This window comes from Dendrobates tinctorius, unplaced genomic scaffold, assembly GCF_039654945.1.
Source record: "Dendrobates tinctorius isolate UK_male_01 unplaced genomic scaffold, ASM3965494v1 ptg000223l, whole genome shotgun sequence".
Lineage (NCBI taxonomy): Eukaryota > Metazoa > Chordata > Amphibia > Anura > Dendrobatidae > Dendrobates > Dendrobates tinctorius.
In genome coordinates this window covers 3,094,545-3,118,971 of record NW_027361890.1, presented here as the reverse complement: position 1 = coordinate 3,118,971, position 24,427 = coordinate 3,094,545, and the positions used below count along the sequence as shown (strand labels likewise).

General features: G+C 42.9%; 1 protein-coding gene across 1 annotated transcript in view; it reads right to left on the bottom strand.

Annotated features, from left to right (window-relative positions):
• Positions 1 to 24,427, bottom strand: part of LOC141059045 (BPI fold-containing family C protein-like) — a 68,559-nt gene that overhangs the window by 7,003 nt on the left and 37,129 nt on the right. The window contains exons 11-13 of the mRNA XM_073555255.1: positions 7,292 to 7,462; positions 7,115 to 7,200; positions 6,150 to 6,192 (exon numbers count right to left, since the gene is read on the bottom strand). Coding sequence (XP_073411356.1) covers positions 6,150 to 6,192; positions 7,115 to 7,200; positions 7,292 to 7,462 — 300 coding nt within the window. The remainder of the gene's footprint in view (positions 1 to 6,149; positions 6,193 to 7,114; positions 7,201 to 7,291; positions 7,463 to 24,427) is intronic.

Here is a 24,427-nt window from a genome sequence, read left to right as displayed (position 1 = left end):
ACAATGTGAGTGTTCATAAGTCTGCAGTCACATAGTGTCTGCAGACTTCTATCTTTAGACTGGATAACCCCTTTAACCCCTTAGTGATGGAGCCAATTTGCAGATTAATGACCAGGCCAATTTTTACAATTCTGACCACTGTCACTTTATGAGGTAATAACTCTGGAACGCTTTAACGGATCCCACTGATGCTGAAAGGGTTTTTTTCGTGACATATTTTACCTCATGTTAGTGGTAAAATTTCTTCAATATGACTTGCGTTTATTTATGAAAAAAACGGAAATATGAGGAAAATTTTTACAATTTTGCAATTTTCAAACTTGTAATTTTTATGCTCTTAAATCAGAGAGATATGTCTCACAAAAAATACTTAATAAATAACATTTCCCACATGTCTACTTTACATCAGCACAATTTTGGAACCAAAATTTTTTTGTTAGGAAGTTATAAGGGTTAAAAGTTGACCAACAATTTCTCTTTTTTACAGCAAAATTTACAAAACCATTTTTTTAGGGACCACATCACATTTGAAGTCACTTTGAGAGGTCTATATGGCAGAAAATACCCAAAAGTGACATCATTCTAAAAACTGCACACCTCAAGGTGCTCAAAACCACATTCAAGAAGTTTATTAACCCTTTACGTGCTTCACAGGAACTGAAGCAATGTGGAAGGAAAAAATTAACATTTAACTTTTTTTTTACAAACATTTTACTTCAGAGCCAATTTTTTATATTTTCACTAGTCCAAAAAGAGAAAATGAAGCCCAAAATTTGTTGTGCAATTTGTCCTGAGTACGCTGATGCCCCATATATGCAGGTAAACCAATTTTTGGGGGCACGGCAGGGCTTGGAACTTATCTAGATGTGTGGTGAGCACTTTGAACCTCCAAGTGCTTCACAGAAGTTTATAACGTAGAGCTGTGAAAATAAAAAATAATTTTTATTCCACAAGAATGATCTTTTCGCCCCCAAATTTTTATTTTTACAAGGGTAATAGGAGGAATCCCAAAGTTGTTGTGCAATTTATCCTGAGTACACCCATACTCATATGTGGGGGTAAACCACTGCTTGGGTGCACGGCAGAGCTCAGAAGGGAACAAGCATCAATTGACTTTTTCTATGCAGAATTGACTGGAATTGAGATTGGACGCCATGTCACGTTTGGAGAGCCCCTAAACAGTGAAAACCCCCCACAAAAGACACCGTTTTGGAAACTAGACCCCTTTAGGATCTTATCTAGATGTGGGGTGAGCACTTTGAACCCCCAAGTGCTTCACAGAAGTTTATAATGCAGAGCAGTGAAAATAAAAAATCATTTTTTTCCTCAAAAATTATTTTTTAGCCTGCTATTTTTTTATTTTCCCAAGGGTAACAGGAGAAATTGGACCACAAAAGTTGTTATGCAATTTGTCCTGAGTACGCTGATACCCCATATGTGGGGGGAACCACTATTTGGACACATGGGAAAGCTTGGAAGGGAAGGAGCGCCGTTTTGGAATGCAGACTTTGATAGAATGTTCTGCGGATGTCATGTTGCTGCATTTGCAGAGCTCGTGATGTGGCTAAACAGTAGAAACCCCCCACAAGTGATCCAATTTTTGAAATTAGACCCCCACAAGGAGCTTATCTAGATGTGTTGTGAGCACTTTGAACCCTCAAGTGCTTCACAGACGGTTATAATGCAGAGCCGTGAAAATAAAAAGTTATTTTTTTTCCACAAAAGTGATTTTTTCCACAAAAGCCCCCAATTTTTTTTATTTTCCCAAGGGTAACAGGAGAAATTAGACCCCCAAAGGTGGTTGGTGGTGGTTTTGAACGCAAAATTGGCAGGAATCACTGGTGGCACCATGTCGCGTTTGGAGACCCCCCTGATGTGCCTAAATAGTGGAAACCCCTCAATTCTGGCTCCAACCTTAACCCCAACACATCCCTAACCCTAATCCCTAAGGCTAATCCCAACCCTAATCCTAATCCCTAATCCCAACCCTAATCCTAACCCTAATTCCAACCCTCACCCTAATTCCAGCCTTAACGCTAATTCTAACCCTTATTCTAACCCTAATTCTAACCCTAACCCTAATTCCAACCCTAATTCTAACTCTAACCATAACCCTAACCCTAATGGAAAAATGAAAATAAATATATTTTCTTTATTTCATTATATTTCCCTAACGAAGGGAGTGATAAAGGGGTGGGGGGTTATTTACCATTTTTTTTTATTTTGATCACTGTGATAGGATTTATCACAGTGATCAAAATGTACGAATGAATGGAATCTGCCGGCCGGCTGATTCGGCAGGCGCACTGCGCACACGCCCGCCATTTTCTTCCCGGAAGATGGCGGCGCCCACTAGAAGATGCAGGAGGGCCTGAGGACCACCCAGAGGTACCGGGGGGATCGGGGACCCTATTTCTCTCTCCTCTGATGTGCGATCACTTAACTACCGCCGTAGGCGTATCGGCGGTCGTTAAGGGGTTAACCATCATAACAGACATAGATTTTTTTTACTATAAAAGCAGTGAGACTATGGAACTCTGTCACATGATGTTATAATGATTGATTCACTCAAAAAACTCAAAAATACAAGCACTTGGAAATCTTATGCGTACTAGATTCTGTGATGGGACGTTGATCCAGCGAACTAGTTTGATTGCCATAAGTGGAGTAGATGAGGAATTTTTTCCATAATATGGGGCAATTAGCATCTGCCTCATGGGGTTTTTTGCCTTCATCTGGATCTACAAATTAGAGTATAGGTTGAACTCGATGGACGTACAGTATGTCTACTTTCAACCTTAAAACCTATTAAAGTATTTCAAGGATGAAAGTTTGGTGAATGATCAAAGCCAAAAAATAATTGCTTCTTAAACTGCAAAGCTAAGTTTACCAGTGACGTGGCAGCTAGCTGTGATCATTAGCTACACAGTGTTTTCTGTGGCTGCAGCAACTTCATGATTAATAACAAAATTGATACAGGAAAGATGTATATCTTTGTACCGTGTTAGCCAGCAGATAGAAAAATATTCAGAATTGAGAGTCCTCAGTGGTTGATACCTTTTAATGGCTAACTGAAAAGATGGTAACACATTGCAAGCTTTCGAGACTACTCAGGTCTCTTCATCAGGCATAGACTAATACAAAATCTGAAGAGTCACATATTTATGCACAATCTCGTCTATTGCATTTTTTCTGTGCTCTATTGTGCATAAATATGTGACTCTTCAGATTTTATATTAGTCTATGCCTGATGAAGAGACCTGAGTAGTCTCGAAAGCTTGCAATGTGTTACCATCTTTTCAGTTAGCCATTAAAAGGTATCAACCACTGAGGACTCTCAATTCTGAATATTTTTCTAACAAAATTGACTAATTCTTTAGTTATTTTAAATGCTATCATGAATCAGGAGGCTTAAATACTGAAAGATATTTCCAATGTGGGTATCAAATTCCGCAACAGATGTTGAGGCTCAGACACTATCTTGGTCTGTCTAGTGAGGCCCAAGCATAAGGGAACCCATAAATGTCCATTCGTTAAGTGTTTCACAGGTAAAATACAATTATTTTAGGCAAAAAGATATTTGTAAATATGTGTATATTTCATTATTTGGGCTTCAGGCACATCAACATTGGAGCAGATTCAAGAAATCTGTTAGGGGTCTTACGATTAAAGAGGTTGTCATGTACTTTTTTTTAAAATCCTGGCCACCGTAGTCCAAAAAATATATATTTTTATACTCACATAATACCTCTTCATACTGCTGCCAGAAGAGGATAGGTAAAAAAGTATAGATTCTCCAGATTCTCATTGTACATATATATGACACCTGCAGACAATCACTTTTCACAGCAATGACCCATTGTTCACTGACACAGTCATTGATTGGCAGCAATGGTCAAATTATATCCTCACTAGAACAAAAGGCTTGAAGATTCAAAGGAACCTAGAAGCAGTATGGAGGGGAATTGGCAGGTGAATATTTTTTGATATGCTGGAAAAAAACTAATTTAAAGGGAATCTGTCACCCTTTTTTTTTTACTATCAGCTGCCGGCATTGACATCAGGGGCTTATCTACAGCATTCTGTAATGCCGTAGATAAGCCCCTGATGTAACCTGAAAGATAAGAAAAATACGTTAGATTATACTCACTGGAGGGGGCGGTCCGGTCCGATGGGTGTTGCTGTCCGGTCCGGCGCCTCCCATCTTCATACGATGCCGCCCTCTTCTTCCCTTCCTGTAGTGGCTCCGGCGCAGGCGCACTGCTCTGCCCTGTTGAGGGCAAAGCAGAATACTGCAGTGCGCAGGCACCAGACCTCTTCCAGATGAAGGGAAGATGAGGACGGCATCGCATGAAGATGGGAGTAGCCGAACCGAACTGCAATACCCATCTGACCGGACCGCCCCTCCGGTGAGTATAATCTAACGTGTTTTTCTTATCTTTCAGGTTACATCGGGGGGCTTATCTACAGCATTACAGAATGCTGTAGATAAGCCCCTGATGTCAATGCAGACAGCTGATAGTCAAAAAAAAGGGTGACAGATTCCCTTTAAGTAAAAATTACGAACACCAGATGTAGTATTATATATATAAATTATATATATATATATATATATATATATATATATAGTAGAAAAAAATAGCGTTAAATGACCATAAAAATATTAATTATACAAACTACCACCAGTGTTCAGTGAAGGTAGAGAAACCACTAGAATGAAGAAACAACAACCAAACAACCAAGGGATCAATTGTCCAGGAAAGACCAAGCAGGATATAATTAATAAATGATCTTTATTATTTAGGTGGCAATATACAAAAAAAAAATTAAAAACAATGTGCACGATTAGGGACAACTTACAAAATTGTAAAAATAATAGACCCAATTTATATATTATATCCTCGATACATATTCCTCAGAAACACAGTAAAGTGAAAAGGTGTATAAATAACAAATATAATTTTTTTTTCAAAAGTGCATGTGCAAAAACAACAAGAGAACCATAATGTAGTGTCTCAACCAATGAAAAAATAGATAAACATCACAGATACTGCAATGTAAAGTGCAGAGTGCATGTGCTGAAACAACCAGAGGATGTCACAATAGTATCTCAAATAATGAAATCCTGATGAAGGAAGTGCTCTGAAACGCGCGTCGGGGTGCGCGTTAAATGGACGTGGTGACCCTTATTTATATTCCTCTCACATTGCACTCTGCACTTTATATTGCTGCACTTGTGAACCTATTATCCATTTGTATTTCATTATTTGAGATACTATTGTGACATCCTCTGGTTGTTTCAGCACATGCACTCTGCACTTTACATTGCAGTATCTGTGATGTTTATCTATTTTTTCATTGGTTGAGACACTACATTATGGTTCTCTTGTTGTTTTTGCACATGCACTTTTGAAAAAAATGTTTATATTTGTTATTATTTCTACACATTTTTACTTTACTGTGTTTCAGAGGAATATGTATCGAGGATATAATATATAAATTGGGACTATTATTTTTACAATTTTGCAAGCTGTCCCTAAATGTGCACATTGTTTTTAATTTTTTTTTTGTATATTGCCACCTAAATAATAAAGATAATTTATTAATTATATCCTGCTTGGTCTTTCCTGACCAACTGGTCCCTCGGTTGTTTGGTTGTTGTTTTTTGATATGCTGGAGCAGTTTATAAAAAAAAAAAAAAACTCCATTTGTCTACTGTATTTATTTTACTCACTTATATATCGCTATTAATTCCGCACCACTTTGCCGATATTATCGGCACTGTCTCCATTGGGGCTCACCATCTAGATTCCCTATCAGTATATCTTTGAAGAGTGGGAGGAAACCCATGCAAACACAGGGAGAAGATACAAACACCTTGCAGATGTTGTCCTTGGTGGGATTTGAACCCAGGTCGCCAGCGCTGCAAGGCTAAAGTAGTAACCACTGAGCCACTGTGCTGCCCGATAACCATATATAACAGTAAAATAATAACCAGATCAACACCAGAGAACATCTTATGTACAAATGCATTCATCATGTCATCATGACAAATTACTAATGCAGCAATTACTAGACATCTCTCAACTGGAACACAGAAACTCATATCAGTCCACTATTGACAAAAGATCGATGGGTATTTATCCTACCTTCTGTCCTTTACTGTCAGGATGACGCCCTTCTATTTGTAACCTGTAGAAAGTCAATTTTTTTCTTTAGTAATAGGTTCCAATTATTGAAAGCTGTAGTCTGTGTGTTAATTGCTATCCGCATTCAGATCTCACAAACTCGTTACCCTCCTTAGGGAAATGGAAAATTTCTATGCACTTGCCAGAGACATATGCATGAGGGTGTATTAGAGAGCCTCCTGGACTCTGTGTGTCTCTCTTTGAGGTATGATATGACTATAGATATCACTTTCAATGGTAATTTGATATTAAATTCTGTCCATTTATACTTCCCACAAAACGATTTATCAGTTTTCTCAGCTTCTCATCTATAATATGGAGCATGTGGATTGGATTGCATATTCAGTGTGACTGTCTCCTGCTAAATAACCAATATTGATGGGTTCATCCAACAGTCTAATTTTTCAGATTTTGGACTGCCGATCCTTTTTATCTCCTTGAGATAAGCTTCTGCCTGAGTTTTCTCATGCCAGCCCTCTCATAGACAAAACAGACAGAGTGAGCAGTCTTATGTATGGGAGTGTCGAACTAGATAGCTGCCAGCCGAATGATAGGCCAAATCATTATTCGTCCCCACTGTTATCTAAGGTGTATGGAATGATCCCTTCTAACAATATCTATTAATTTATTTTACTCGCTTATATAGCGTCATCATTCCACAGCGCTTTACAGACATCATTGGGACTCACAATCTAAATTCCCTATCAGTATGACTTTGGACTGTAGAAGGAAACCAGAGAACCCAGGGAAAACCCACGCAAACATGGGAACAACATACAAACTCCTTGCAAATGTTGTCCTTGGTGGGATTTGAAACACTGAGCCACCCATATGTGAATGACCTTTAGTTTTCTATAATCACTAAATACAAAGGAGTAGAAATAAATATGGCATACAAAAGGAAGTCAGATAAACAATGAATTTACCTGTTGAAGGTCAAAGAACCTGTGAAATTCAAACCCTGCGCTCCTATGGCTTCTGCCAATGAAATGCTGGCTTGGAAGGTGGCCACCTATACAAGAAATACACAAATGTTTCAGACTGACATGTTTGCATCATATGCTAAATTTTTATCTATTAGAAATGCTTAGTAGGTTACTTACTATGTTAACATTGAAGATACTTTTGGTTTCGTTCTCTGAAGGATAGGCATGTGTTTGTAAAGACCCACCAAACTGGATAGTCAAATTGTTTAGTTGAAGGAATACTAGTGGAGGCCTTGTTGAATGCAATTCGATTTTCACTGGTGTAGCGTCTGGAAAATGTTGAGAAATCTAAAAAACAGCAGCAAAATAGTTCATGTGACTCAAATGTGGCTCAAAGGGCAAATTTAGACATTGTGTACTTGTTGGAATTCGGGTTGTGGAATCAGCACCAGAATTCTGAAAGTTTCAGTACACTGTAAGTAAATAGGTTGATTGCATTAAAAATCGAAACTCTATCGTTTGCCCGAATGCCACTGATATTCACTGGATTTCATTTTTTTGTAGTGCACCAAAATTGACTGCTAAAACCTGCAAATAACACACGCTTAGGATTGTTTCACAATGTAATTTCTACACTGTGTGCCCATACCAAAATGGCTTCTGTAATAAGTCTTCTGCTCCATTATGATTATTTTTAGTAATATCAATGGATGACAGATTTGTAATAACACCCAGCCTTATGAGTCTGCAGTAATTTAAATTGTCACTCATACCAATCATATGTTATTAAAACTTATTAGTGATATTAGTGATTATGTACCTTGTCATGGATGTTGCTCTATTTATTGTACAATTATCAGGCTATGTGCACACGCTGCGGATCCGCAGCAGATCTGTAGGTGATGTACAGTACCATTCTAGCCTATGGAACATTGAATCCGCTGTGCAGACGGTGCGGATTTTTCCATGCGGTTTTGCCTGCGGATTCAAATCCGCAGAAAGAATTGACATGTCATTCTTTTCTGCGGATTCCGCTGCGGTTTGCGATCTCCTCCATTGTAGAGGTGATGAACCGCAGGGCAAAACCGCAGGCTAATCCGCAGGTAAATCGCAGGTCTTCTGACCTGCGGATTTACCTGCGGATTGTGCAAAATCCGCAGCTCAATCCACAGCGTGTGCACATAGCCTTAGTGACAGGTCACAATAGTCACACATTAGCTATTTTGCAAGGGTTATAGGACAGCCTGCATGCTCTTCTGTCGCATTCTCCTACATCTTATAGATGAAGGTGCAGTATGGACGATATAGAGTTTACAGAATGGCTAATCTGTAGAAGTAACCTTAAAGATATATAGGGGACACCATAATAAAACATAGCTGTTCCTCTGCAGTCTTTATTTTACAACTTTACTTTAACCCCTTCACAACCAGAGGTATTTTCATTTTTGCGTTTTCGTTTTTTGCAGCCCTTCTTCCCAGAGCCATAACTTTTTTATTTTTCTGTCAATATGGCCATGTGAGGGCTTGTTTTTTGCGGGACAAATTGTACTTTTGAACAGCATCCTTGGTTTTAGCATATCGTGTACTGGAAAATGGGAAAAAAATTCCAAGTGCGGTGAAATTGAAAAAAAAGTGCAATTCAATAGGTTGGTTTTTTTTTTAACCATGTTCACTAAATTCTAAAACTGACCTGCCATTATGATTCTCCAGGTCATTATAACTAGAGATGGGCGAACTTGAACAGTAAAGTTCTGCGTCCGTACTAAACACCCACTGTTCGGGCACGGACACCGAAAACGGACTTCACCAGGATGTCCGTGTTACTGTTCAGGTTTGGCTGCCCGAACATCGGGTATTTGTCACACTGTCAAGTGCGTGGCAGCGCGACAAACACAGCTTCTGATCGTTGGTGACTAGAGATGAGCGACTTTGCCTTTTTCGGGTCAAGTCGGGTTTCATGAAACCCGACTTTCGCAAAAGTAGGGTCGAACGAAATCGGCCGACTATAGGGAAAAGTCAGAGGCCGACTGAAACACGAAACCCAATGCAAGTCAATGGGGAAGCAAAGTCAACAGGGAGTGGAAGACAGTAAACACACCTACAGTGCATTTCAATGTCAAAAACATCAATTCTTATAAATGAAGCTTGTCAACCTTAATTTACTTCCTAATAATAGTTACGCATTGAAAACTGGGGGTTATTTGGCTAAAGTTGTGGGGGGTGTTTGGGTTGGCTCCAGGTTTTCGTGTGCCCTGGGCCAAAGAGTGTTAGTGCGCCCCTTTAACACATACCACAACTCATGATGCTTCGATACGCCACAGAAATATAGGTATAGTACAATGACACATACTTCACTGCTTACATGACATGACTGATCTATTTTAAATTGTACAATAGCTCAAAAACAGGTCAGTATATTACTCCATACAGTGTTATGGCCACCACATTGTGCGCCATACAGAATAATGAGCCCCATATATTTCTCCATACCAAATAATTAGTCACATATAATGTTCCATACAGTATCTGATGAGCTCCACATAATGCTCCATATATAATGGGCCCCATTTGTAATGCTCCAGTGTATAATGTGCCCCTTAGATGCTGCTCCAGTGTCTGATCTGCCCCATTTACTTTGCTCCAGTACATGATGGGCCTCATGGATGATGCTCCATCGTATCATGGGCCCTAATAATACTCCATATATAATGGGCCCCATTTGTAATGTTCCAGTGTATAATGGGCCCCTTAGATGCTGCTCCAGTGTCCGATCTGCCCCATTTACATTGCTCCAGTACATGATGGGCCTCATGGATGATGCTCCAGTGTATGATGGGCTCCAATAATGCTCCATATATAATGGGCCCCATTTGTAATGCTCCGTAAGATGGGCCCTAATAATGCTCCATATATAATGGGCCCCATTTGTAATGCCCCAGTGTATAATGTATCCCTTAGATGCTGCTCCAGTGTCTGATCAGCCCCATTTACAATGCTCCAGTACATAATGGGCCTCATGGATGATGCTCCAGTGTATCATGGGCCCTAATAATGCTCCATATATAATGGGCCCCATTTGTAATGCTCCGTATCATGGGCCCTAATAATGCTCCATATATAATGGGCCCCATTTGTAATGCTCCAGTGTATAATGGGCCCCTTAGATGCTGCTCAAGTGTCTGATCTGCCCCATTTACATTGCTCCAGTACATGATCAGCCTCATGGATAATGCTCCAGTGTATGATGGGCTCCAATAATGCTCCATATATAATGGGCCCCATTTGTAATGCTCCAGTGTATAATGTGTCCCTTAGATGCTGCTCCAGTGTCTGATCTGCCCCATTTACAATGCTCCAGTACATGATGGGCCTCATGGATGATGCTCCAGTGTATCATGGGCCCTAATAATGCTCCATATATAATGGGCCCCATTTGTAATGCTCCGTATCATGGGCCCTAATAATGCTCCATATATAATGGGCCCCATTTGTAATGCTCCAGTGTATAATGGGCCCCTTAGATGCTGCTCCAGTGTCTGATCTTCCCCATTTACATTGCTCCAGTACATGATGGGCCTCATGGATAATGCTCCAGTGTATGATGGGCTCCAATAATGCTCCATATATAATGGGCCCCATTTGTAATGCTCCAGTGTATAATGTGTCCCTTAGATGCTGCTCCAGTGTCTGATCTGCCCCATTTACAATGCTCCAGTACATGATGGGCCTCATGGATGATGCTCCAGTGTATCATGGGCCCTAATGATGCTCCAGTGTATCATGGGCCCTAATAATGCTCCATATATAATGGGCCCCATTTGTAATGCTCCATATCATGGGCCCTAATAATGCTCCATATATATTGGGCCCCATTTGTAATGCTCCAGTGTATAATGGGCACCTTAGATGCTGCTCCAGTGTCTGATCTGCCCCATTTACATTGCTCCAGTACATGATGGACCCTATTTTTAATTAACCCAGGCATGGTATGTGAAAAGAGCTCCATGGAGTAATCTGAGGTGTGTGCTTCCACATCCTTCACTTTTGGTGTGGGTGAAAGACACAAGGAAAGGGGTTGCTCCTGACTAGAAGCCTGCAGCTACGACTCAGTGCTTGCATTTTTTACAACTTCAGAAGAGGAGGCGATAGAGCTGGAGACTGTTTCAGCAATGTAAGCCACAAACAGTTCCTGATACTCCGGCTTTAAAAGCAGTCTACCTACTCCCAGAAAAGGGAGCCTTACAGGCCTTCCAGAGCTACTCCATGAGGCTGGCTCAACACCTCCTGCCTTAGCTGCTATTGTGTTTTTGGCACCAGCAGCAGATGCACCACCACCACCATCAGTACCAGGTGGCCCTCCACGCCCACATCCGCATCCTCTTCCACCATACTTCCTCATGTTTTTGAAAATGGACCCAAAATACCAGCAGATATATGGTACTGTATCAGAAGCGTACAGCTCTTTACAGTCTATGGATAACAGTAAATCTCTGTATATATTTAATGAGGCATACACAGACGCTCATAGGCTAAGTATGGATTACCCAATAAAATAACAAGTTGAAAAAGGGTACAGTATCACCAGATACAAGGTATATATAGTATAGTGTAAACATTCTGATTCTCCGTATACATTTCAGGAGGCAGACACAAACACTCTCAGGCCCAGTATGGATTACACAAGAATATGAAAAGCTGTAAATGGGTTATGTAACACAAGCGTACAGCTGTATACAGTGTTGGGGTAAATCTTTAAGTTCCAAATATATTGCCAGAGTAACAGAGAGACGTTTACAGGCTCATTATGGATTACACCAGAATCTAAATAGCTAAAAAGGTTACTGTATCAGAAGCGTTCTGCTGTATACAGTGTTGGCCAAATTGAAAATATCGGTATATATTTCCGTAGTGACCCTCAGACGCTCACTCAGTTTGGTTTTGACCATAATAAAAAATGTTGTAAAAAAGGTCCTGGATAACAAGATAGCAAGTATTTATTTTTTAGGGTACAATTGAAATCTCCGTATGAATAGTCCCATAGTCACTCTCAGACACTTACACAGTATGGATTTGACCGTAATGCTAAATGTCGAACAAAGGTTCTGTATAACAAGATACAAGCTGTAACGAGTATAGTGTAAAAATTTGTTTCTCTGATTCACCGTATATATAGAAGGCGTAACCCACACACGCTCACTCACTATAGATGATGTAGGGAAGGTGGACTGACAGACAAACCAGCCTGTAGTGAGAAGCAGAGGTGTAGCGCAGTGTAGGTGTGAAACCACTAAGATAAAGAGAAAGGGTGCAGTGTTTTAGCTTGCCCATTGGAGGGCAGTGGAGAGTGTAGGAGTGGGACTGAATAACTGCCATTGGTCAGAGAAACTGTTAGGTGATGGAGGGCGGAGTTACTAGAACTGGAAGTAAAAAAGGCTGAGGGAAGGTTCTGGAGGAGTCAGTCAGCGAAGGGAGCACAGTAAAGAGGAAGTTCTGCTGAGGAAATAGAGACAGTGGAAAGGCTCCAGAGAGGACTGACAGTTGAGGCGGTCACGGGGGGTGGCCCAGAGAACGGTAGCTGCAGACGAAGATGGCCTGGGGCTATCATACGGACGGTGTGCTCAGACTGATGCAGCGCTGTGGTGGTTGGGCCTAGGCCAGCCACAGTGGAAGAGCCACAGAGGACGCCACGATTATATTTACAAAGGAAGTGAAGGTACCGGGGCCTGTCTACAGAGAAATGTGAAATGGCTGTGGTGAATTGCTGTTGTCGACAGAAGGATGGGCACTAAAAACGGACCTGTTCAATACAAACTCTGTCTCAGTCTCGTGTTTGTCTGCGGCAAGAAGAGGGTCCCCCCCACAGTTGGTTATCCTACAGATGATACCTTAATACAATTTTTGAAACAAGGTTACTGTATCAGCACATACCAGATGTGTCCAGTCTAGGGTTAAATTTCCGTCTATACTTCCGGAGTCGGACACAGACACTCACAGGTTCACTATGTATTACACCAGAATTAAAAAAGTAGAAAAAGGGAAAGGTATTCATAGCCTACACCAGTATACTGTGTTGTGGTACTTTTAAATCTTCGTATATATTTTAATCTCAGTAAGCCAGTCCAGAATCTCCGCTATCCGATACTGGAAACTACATGGATACAAGTATAGATGCAAAGTGGAGTGTTAGCAGAAATTTTGGAATTACTCATGGGGGGAAAACCTCCCGGTAGATGTTGCAGAGGCGATGCAGACCCTCAATTACTGTGTCTGTGGAGAAAGCGAAAAAGGTTCTTTGTGAAAAAAGGATTAATTTATCGAAGTAGCGTGGATCACATCACCGTTACTCGTCTCCATCAAATTGTGATCACGGGGAGAGATGTACCCATGGTCCTCACTGCCTATCATGATGTGTCTGGTCATTTTGGAGTGCAAAAGAAAGAAGCCACAGGCCGTAAGCGATTCTATTGGATTGGCATGAGAGGAGACATTGAAAAATGGTGGCAGGAATGTCACACGTCTGTGACTATCACAACTGTGAAAGGTGATCATAAACCACCACTGCATCCGCTTGTAAGTTGACGTCCATTTCAAATGGTAGCCATTGATCATCTGAAGGTAGAGGCCAGCAGGACAGGCCATAGCTACATTTTAACCATCATTGATCAATACACCAAATTTCTAGTGGCCGTCCCTGTGAAGGATTTAACTGCCCAGACTACACAGCGGTGGAGCAGGGAGAGGTAAGTATTGCAACTTGTAAGTGCTGTGGCCATGACCAGGCAGGGGGGCACAATCATGGTCGACGGTACTGGCACAGGGCCCCTCATAGTACGCAGGTGTGCATGACTGCGAGTGGGCCCTCCCACCATCTGAGACACTGTATTGTACTATGAGGGGCCCTGTGCCATTGCCGTCGGCCATCAGTGGGCCCATCCACCTGTTCAGAGCAACGGCACTTGCCCGGGTGCGCCAGGTCTTGACCCCAGCCATTGGGGGGGTGGGCAGCCCAGTTAGGGAGGTTTAAAAATTGGCATATGTAGATGTGTTGGCTGGACATTCAACTGCTGCAAAGGGCGTAATTGGGCAAATCGAGGAAGAGGAGGAAAAAACCGAGGCACTTTTCTGGTAACCTGTGTCATCAGGGGAAGGTGGGACAAAATCCTTTGAAGCCCATGCATGGTTCATTTTAATGAAGGTTAGATCATCAATATTTTGGTTCGACAGACGGGTCCTTTTTTCTGTCAGGATTGATCCAGCAGCACTGAAGACTCTTTCAGATAACACACTAGCAGCAGAGCAAGCGAGCTCCTGTAAGGTATATTGTGCCAATTCAGGCCAGGCATCCAGTTTAGAGGCCCAATAGTCAAAGGGGAATGACCTGTGAGGGAGAACATCGATATGGGAGGAAAAGTAGTCTGTAACCATAGTTGACAACTGCTGTCTCCTGTCACTTTTAATCGATGCAGTATTAGCAGTCGTGTGAGCGGTACTTGAGAAATCATTCCTCAACATGGTCATTAAAACCCTGTCTCCAACGCCACTTCTGCTGTGTGCACCATGAACACCTTTTCCATTGTGCCCACTACGGCTCGTAGGAGAACCAGCACCGCTGCTGTGTGCTGGGAAAGCCTCAAACAAACGGTTTACCAGAGTTGCTTGTTTGTTTGCCAATATTATCTCTAGGTTCTCCTGTGGCATGATGTTGTGTAATTTGCCTTTGTAGCGTGGATCGAAGATACTGACCAGCCAGTAGTCGTCATCCCTCATCATTTTGGCAATGCGGGGGTCCCTTTTTAGGATCCACAAGGCATAATCGCACATGTGGGCCAATGTTCCAGGTGTCAATGCTGCACTGCCACTGCTGGGTGGAGGAGCACTTTCTGGCAAATCCACATCCCTACAGTCACGCACAAACACTGTCCCTAACCTTGGAACGCCAACATTTTCTCTTGCCCCCTGAGAAACATCCTCCTGCCCAAAATAATCATCCCCCTCATCCTCCTCCTCTTCCTCTTCTTCCTCCACCTCATCCAGGACAGTTCCCTGACCAGACAATGGCTGACTGTCATCAAGGCTTCCTTCCTCCGCTGCAGATGCCTGATCCTTAATGTGTGTCAAACTTTGCATGAGCAGACGCATAAATGGGATGCTCATGATGGCATCGTCTGCGCTTACCAGCCATGTGCATTCCTCAAAACACTGAAGGACTTTACAGAGGTCTTTCAGCTTTGACCACTGCACACCCGACAATTTCATGTCTTCCTTCAAACTGCCTGCCCGTGTATCCTCCCACAAATGCATTACAGCCTGCCTCTGTTCGCACAGCCTCTCAACCATGTGCAGGGTGGAGTTCCACCTTCTTGCAACATCTATGATTAGGCGGTGCTTGGGGAGGTGGAGTAATCGATGCAGCTTCTGCATACGACTGGAGTGTACGGCCGAGCGATGGATGTGCGAGCACAGTCTTCTCCCCTTATGGAGCAGGGATGTTAACTCTGGATAATTATTAAGGAAGCACTGCACCACCAGGTTCAAAGTGTGAGCCAGGCAAGGTATGTGTGTGAGTTTTGCACGGGCTATGGCTGCCACAAAATTATGGCCGTTATCAATGACTACCTTGCCTGCCTCAAGATGTAGACTGCCCAGACATGACTCTGTTTGTCGCTGCAAGTAGTCGGCCAGTACCTCCGCGGTGTGTCTGTTGTCGCCTAAAGACATCATCTTTAACACAGCCTGCTGGCGCTTACCACTAGCTTTTCGATAGTGGGACACCTTGTGTGCAACACTGCCAGCTGCGGATGTAGTGCTCGTGCGACTGCACTCTGTGGATGAGCTTTCGCTGATAGACGAGGAGGAGGAGCGAAAGTCTACAGCCAACTGTTTCCTATACCGTGGGCTAGGCAGCACTGTTCCACCGCTGCTGTCCCCAGTGGAGCCTGCATCCACCACATTAACCCAGTGTGCAGTGATGGACACGTAATGGCCTTGGCCATGCCTACTGGTCCATGCATCCATTGTGAGGTGCACCTTTCCACTCACTGACTGTTTTAGTGCATGGACAATGCGGTCTTTCACATGCCGGTGGAGGGCAGGGATGGCTTTTCGAGAAAAGAAGTGCCGACTGGGAAGGTCATAGCGTGGGACAGCGTAGGCCATGAGGTCGCGGAAAACTTTGCTTTCAACCAAACGGTAGGGCATCATCTCTAATGAGATTAGTTTGGCAATGTAGGCGTTCAAACAGTATGCAGATGAGAGGATGAGTACTTTCTTGTCCTACTCAGAGTGTCTGGTAGGGTGAGCTGGACGGGAGAGCTGCATATGGGGAAAGTAGCAGTGGACCGGATGGAGTGAGAGGGGGTTGGTGATGGTATTGGTGGTGATGGCCTAGATTCAGTGTTGTGTTGCAAAACCATTGTGATTCCCTGAGTGCTTTGGCCTTGCGACGACACCTCCACATTTAGTGCTGGTGGTGTGCTTAATGGTGGCAGTGGTCTTACAGTGGGGGTAGCAATGGAGCGTTGTTGGCTACCTTCAGTTGGAGCAGGTGCACATGTGCTACCTGAGGTTTTGTAGTCCGTCCACGCAAGTGCATGTTGATTAAATGTCTAAGCATGCAACTGGTATTCAAATTTCTGAGTTGTTTACCTCGGCTAAAGGTCCTTCCGCACTTCTTACAGGTAACCTTTGCCTCATCTGTAGGATTTTGGACAAAGAAGTGCCACACTGCACTCTTCCTACTATGGTAAACATTTTCTGGCTTTGCACACTGTGCAAAGTTGACCGTCTGGTCAAGCTGTCCTGCAACTCTTTTAGTTTTTGTTCCACGTTTTAGGACAGCTACGGGCCTGATAGATAACCGCTGCTGTGATGTCAATGCCAGCTGCAGATCCTTCTCCTTATCTGAACTATTGCCAGCGCCACCCTCCTCCCCCAATGGATGCCAATCCGGGTCCAGAACTGGGTCATCCATCACCTCCTCTTCAAAGTCATCTGCACCTTCCTCTTTACCTTCCTCTGTGTCAGCGTGTAAGGTGGTATAGTATGCGGGAAGGGGCACCTGGGTTTCATCAGGGTCAGATTCTGGCTCAATAGACTGCGAGGGAAATGTAATGCTGTGTGTCAATGTACCAGCAGAATCATCTAGCAGTGGCTGTGCATCAGTGCACTCCATGTAAGATTCATCTTGGACTGGGGAATTCAGGATTTGACTGGATAACCCAGGCATGGCATGTGAAAAGAGCTCTATAGAGTAATCTGAAGTGTGGGCTGCAGCATCCTTAACTTTTGGTGGGGGTGAAGGACACAAGGAAAGGGTTTTTTTATGACCAGAACCCTGCACTGACGACTCCGTGCTTGCAGGTTTCGACCGTTCAGAAGAGGAAGCAATAGAGCTGGTGGCTGTTTCGGCAATGTACGCAAAAACCTGTTCCTGATGCTCCGGCTTTAAAAGCGGTTTTCCTACTCCAAGAAAAGGCAACCTTACAGGCCTTCTTGGGCCAGAGGATGACGCAGGCTCAACACCTCCTGCCTTAGCTGCTATTGTGCTTTTGCCAGAACCAGCCCATGCACCACCACCATCAGTACCAGCTGTGCCCCCCTGCCCAGGTCCACGGCCTCTTCCACCATACTTCCTCATGTTTGGGAAAATGTACCAAAAATACCAGCAGAGAGATGGTACTGTATGAGGAGCGTCCAGTTGTGCAAGGTGTATTAAACAAATTAAATCAACGTATATATTATGTTAGTTACAGACACTCTCACAGTATGTATTGGACCGTAATCCAACAAGCAGATATAGGGAACTGTATCAGAAGTGTACAGCTGTAAAAGATTTTTGTGCAACTCACAATCTCCGTGTATGTATTTACGGAGTGTCACACATACACGCTGACTAGGTAAAAAAGTGACTGTAATGCGAACGGCAGATATACAATATTGTTGGAGAATCGGACAGCTCTATACGATGTGTGTAAGGAAAATTGTCAAGCTCCTTGTATTTGTATACGGACTGACACACGCTGTCTCTGTCTAGTTTTGACCGTCATCAAACAGAAGATATACGAAACTGTTTGAAAAACAGACACGACTCTAAGGTGTAGGTCTGGAAAAACTGAAAAACTCCTCGGATTTTTTCCAGAGTCACACACAGGTAGCTTCTATTTGTCCATGCTAGAAGGCGGTACATGGTAGTGTGTGAGGAGCGTACACCGCTGTACGGTGTGTGTATGTAAAGTTGTCAAGCTCCGTGTATTTGTATACAGACTGACACACGCTGTCTCTGTCTAGTTTTGACTGTAATCAAACAGCAGATATACAAAACTGAAAAATGGACATGACTCTAAGGTGTAGGTATGGAAAAATGGAAAAACTCCTCGGCTTTTTTTCCAGAGTCACACACAGGTAGCTTCTATTTGTCCGTGCTAGAAGGCGGTACACGGTAGTGTGAGGAGCGTACACCGCTGTACAGTGTGTGTATGTAAAATTGTCAAGCTCCGTGTATTTGTATACGGACTGACACAGGCTGTCTCTGCCTAGTTTTGACCATCATCAAACAGCAGATAAACGAAACTGTTTGAAAAACGGACACGACTCTAAGGTGTAGGTCTGGAAAAACGGACAAACTCCTCGGCTTTTTCTTCCAGAGTCACACCCACATAACTTCTATTTGTCCGTGATACCAGCCGGTACACGGTAGTGTATGAGGAGCGTACACCACTAGACAGTGTGTGAAAAAATGAGCGCTCATTAACTCACCAGGAAAAAATAATAAAATTTGGAGCAATTTGAAAAAAGCAGTTTGAACAGCAGTGTGCACACAGCAATGCAGCTAGCAGGTAGCCTTAAAAGGCAGCCTAATCACCACCAGCTGCACACAACAATAATCCTCCCCTTTCACTGCACACTAACTGTACAGTGAAAAGCACTATCAGCAGAAGCAGTTTTTTTTTCTTCTTCCCTGCCTAATGCTCTCCCTGTTCAGAATCAGCAACAGCACCTCTCCCTATTGTAAGATCGGCAGAAGTAAGATGGCGGTCGGCGTTCACAGCCTTTTATACCCACTGTGATGCCACACAAAGCCAGCCAATTACTTCAATGCCCGTCTCTAAGATTGTGCTGCACGCTGCGCATGTCATCGCGTTGCCCACAGTGTGCGTCCTCCATCATTGGGTGAGAAAAGGCGCTGAAAGCATCATTTGAAACACGACTTTGGTGCGCTGATCGGCGACCTCATGGCAGACCTCATGCTAGGGTTGTGTTTCGATCGGCGTAACCCGATTTTGGCGAAAGTCGGCGATTTTTGAATCTGACTGACCTGTTTCGCTCAACTCTAGTGGTGACATCATTCCCGCCGGTCAGAGAACCATGGTTCCCACGCTGTCAAAAGGCAGCATGAGCGCTCAGCTGTGATCGGAGGTAAAAAGCTTACCTCTGGTCACTGGTGTCAGCTGATGTGACTATTACTCCCATCATCCAACTCCTGCTGCCCTACTAACAGGAGAGCAGGAGTGGCTGATGGGTGTATTCATTAGCTGGTTTCTGCTCTGTAAATAAATAATAAAAAAAACCAACTTGGGTTCCCCTGTATTTTTTATAACCAGCCAGATGAAACTCACAGCTGGGGCCTGCAACCCTCAGCTGTCAGCTTCAACAAGGCTGTTTATCAAGAATAGAGGGGTCCCCACAATGTATTTTATATTTATCTAAATAATTTAAAAGGTGTGAGGTCCCCACATTTTTTACAACCAGCTTTGCTAAAGCAGACAGCTGGGGGCTGGTATTCTCAGGCTCGTAAGGGGCCATGGATATTGGCCCCCCAGCCTAAAAATAGCAGCCTGCAGATGCCCAGAAAAGACACATCTATTAGATGCACCAATTCTGGTGCTTTGTCTGGCTCTTCCCACTTGCCCTGTAGCAGTGACAAGTGAGGTTCATATTTGCGGGGTTGATATCACCTTTGTATTGTCATGTACCATCTATAAGACACCTATCCATTACCAATCCTATAGTTATATGGTAAATAAAGACACAGTCCGAATAAAGTCCTTTTTTAGAAATAAAACAAAAAACAGTTTTCCATTTTTATTTAAAAATAACAAAGTTATACTCACCTAACGCCTAATTCCACCGAAGCCCTCGTTCTCCTGCAATAAAACATATATAAAAAAAAAAACACAAAACCCCTCACCACTCCGCATGCAGTCCCACGCTGTAATCCTTGTCTGGGGATAAATAGTTTTCAACCTGGATGGTGCCAAGATGCGACTGTCCAGGCTGAGAACCACTGGTAACTGAATTGCTCTGAGCACAGCCTCAGTGACCGGTGGTGACGTCATGGAGGTTACTGCCGGTCAGTGAGGCTGTGTTACCAGCCAGGCTGAACCGCCGTGACCACGGTGAAAACTCTCACGATGCTAGTGGGGATCTCACGGAGGTCACGGCAATTCAGCCCGGCTGGGAACGCGCAGAGTTGACGTCTTTATTGGTACCATTTTGGTGTAGATACAATCTTTTGATCGCCCGTTATTGCATTTTATTGCAGTGTAGCGCAAACCAAAAAAGTAATTATGACGTTTTTAATTTTTTTCTCATTACACCGTTTAGTGATCAGGTTAATTCTTTTCTTATATTGATAGATCAGGCGATTCTGAACGCTGCAATACCAAATATGTGTATATTTGATTTTTGTATTGTTTTATTTTGAATGGGGCGAAAGGGGGGTGATTTGAACTTTTTTTGTAATATTTTTAAAAACCTTTTTTTTAACTTTTTGCATGCTTCAATAGTCTCCATTGGAGACTATAAGCTGTACTAATTCGATCGCCTCATCTACACACAGGCAATGATCAGATTGCCTGTGTATAGCAGAAATGCTCACTTGCTATTAGTGCCAAGACCTCTTGTAGTCATGCTGACCCTTCGGTAACCCGCGATAATGTGACAGGGTCACCTATGGGCAGGATTAGTGATGCACTTCTGGTAAATGCGAGTTAAATGCCACTGTCAGAAGTTGAGAGAGGCATTTAACTAGTTAACAGCTGCAGATGGATCGCGATTCCACTCGTGGCTGTTGCGGGCACATGTCAGCTGTATATATCAGATGACATGTACCCGGAAAGATGGGTAATTCGGCCTCGTCGTACTATTACATCCGATGTCAGAAAGGGGTTGAAAAAATGAAGACGATAAAATACTGCAAGTTTATTATCTTCTTCCAAATATGCACAGCGAAGTGAGCTGGGAATGCAGCCTCAGTGACCTGCGGTAAACTTGATGACGTCACCTTTAGTCATTGATGCTGCACTCACAGTAGCTCATTGTTCCATGGTTTTCAGCCTGAACAGTTGCATCCTGGCACCATCCAAGTTGAAAACCACTTATTGCAGACATGGATTACGGCGTGGGACAGTATGTCAGACAGGTCAGGGATATAGTTGTTTTTTATTTATTAATTTTTTTACAGGAGGCCAGGGCTTCAATGGAATTGGCATTAGGTGATATCATTGCTATTTATTATTTTCTATTTTTTCTACAGGGGACGGGGTCTTCAATGGAAAGGGCATATACTGAGTATAACTTTGTTTTTTTTTTTAAATAAAAAAATAAAACTGCATTTTTATTTCAAATAAAAGACTTTATTCTGGCTGTGTGTTAATTTACAATATGCCTATGGGGTTAGTAATGGAGAAGCATCTTATAAATGCCTCTCCCTTACTAAACCGTGGGCTTGATGTCACCTGGTAATTAAAGGTGACATCAACCCTACAAATATTAACCTCACTTGCCACAGACCACTACTAGGCAAGTGGGAAGAGTCAGGCAAAGTGACAGAATTGGAGCATCTACTCTTGGGAGGCTTGGGCTATTTTAAGGATGGCTGGAGGGGGCCAATATATATGGCTTCTTACCAGGCTGAGAATACCAACCCCTAGCTTTATGATTTAGCTTGACTGGTTGTCAAACATGGTGGGGACCCCACATCATTTTTTAAAATTATTTATTAACCTAATTAAAAAATTGTGTGGGGTTCCTATTGTTCTTTATAACCAGCCATGATAAAGCTGACAGCTGAGGGTTGCAGCCTACAGCTGTAAGTTTTACCATACTGATTATCAAAAATAGAGGGGAACCCTCGTCATTTTTGTTTAATTTATAGCACATGCGCCAGCTGATGAATACTCCCATCATCAGTACCTGCTCTCGCTGTTATCAGTGACAGAAGGCGTAGGCTGATGATAGTAGTACTCTCTCATCAGACGACACCTCTGTGACCGGCAGTAAACTTTTTACTGCTGGTCACAGTTGCTGGCTCACGTGTAATCTTACCGCTGATCAGAACCACCAATGTTTCTCGTATTGTCATGCACATCATAGCATGGCAAACATCAGATGTTTGGAGTGCCGAACCAAAACAGTGGCACAGACTTCCTGGAGAAGTCAGTGTTCAGGGTCCTTGCTTGAATAGTAGGTGTTCATTACGGATTCCGAGCTTTTCTGTTCGGGTTCTCCCACCTCTAATCATGATCAGAACTGTGGATGTGTGCTGTGTTGATTTAAGAAGAGACAGAGACTGAGGCTTTGGTCACACTATCAGTATTTGGTCAGTATTTTGCATCAGTATGTGTAAGCCAAAACCAGGAGAGGAACAATTAGAGGAAAAGTATAATAGAAACACGTCACCACTTCTGTATTTATCACAAACTCCTGGTTTTGGCGTACAAATACTGAGAGAAAATACTGACCAAATACTGATAGTGTGACTGTAGCCTTAGTCTGAGTCAAGCAACTGCTTTACACTATCATTTGTCTCAGTTCAAGCCTGATACCTTTTAAAGAGATTTTGTAACCATCAATCACATTGCCCACAAAGCTCTCCATAGTTCTCCACCACCCTACAGTTATTATTATTATTATACATTTATATAGTGCCATTTATTCCATGGCGCTTTACATGTGAAAAGGGGAAATATAGACAAGTACAATAAGCATGTGCAAGACAAGGGACACACAAGTACAGAAGGTGAGAGGACCCTGCCCGCGAGGGCTCACAGTCTACAGGTTCCAGTTCCTCCCTCATCTCTGTCTATCACCCTACCTTTGGTCTCCGCTCCACAGCTGATCTAAGACTAACATCTTCCATAATCCAAACCTCTTACTTCCATCTCCAAGACATCTCCTGCTTCACCAATGACCGTCAGTAACCTTAGTGACGTCACCGCCGGTCACAGGCAGCCACATTCTCACACTCAGCTCATCGTATTCCGGCTGACGTAGCGAGCGGTAGCATCACTAATATCACCGCTCACCACACCCTCTGGATGAAGCCGATTTTGGGATTGTCGTGGGACATGAGCATTATGGATTATTGTCAGAAAGGAGTATAACTTTGTTTTTTTAATTTTATTTATTGGTTAATAAATGGGTAAAAAGAGGGTCAGGGAGTGTTTATTTCAATTAAAGGATTTTATACTGTCTATGTCTTTATTGAATCTGATAGACATCTCTCGATTACTAGTCCTTTGACTTGATATCAGCGAACATAAAACAGCTGACATCAATCCCACAAATATTACTCCACTTACTACTGCACCAGGGCAAGTGGGAAGAGCAGAGGCTAAGTGCCAGAATTGGCACAGCTAATGGATGCACCATTTATGGGGTGGCTGAAAACTGATGTTCTTAGCGTGGGAGGGGGCTAATGTCCATGGCCCCTACTTAGGCTTTTAATATCAGCTCGTAGCTGTCTGTTTAGCCTTTCCTGGTTAATAAATATAGGGAGATCCGATGTCTTTTTACGGTGTCTCCTGTAATAACCAGTAAAGGCTAAGCTAACAGTTGTGAGCTGATATCAATAGCCTAAGAATCTTCATGGCTATTGGTCCCTTCCCAGAATATTAACACCAGCCCCCAGATGTCAGCTTTTCCTCAGCTGGTTAGGAAAAGTAAGTGGACCCCACGTCGTTTTTATTATTTCATGATTTAATATCTGCCTGCGATATACAAACAGCAGTGCTGACTACAACTCTCATTAGCGTCCCCTAGTCTCGCTGGTTTCATGGAGATCAGGTGACCATGATGAGAGCTGCATTCAGCACCCGGCGTCTGGAAACAGTGTTAACTGTACAGTTTTTTTCAGGTGTCGGTGCATGTCATACTTGTGCAGCATATGGAGGGGACATGGATGCCACTAGTATTTAACACATGAACACGGATAGCACCAGTACTGGTCTTTCCATTACTGGTGATATCGGTGGGCATTAGACCTGATTATTACATTGAGGATTTTATGAATCCAGCTGAGATGTATTATATTTT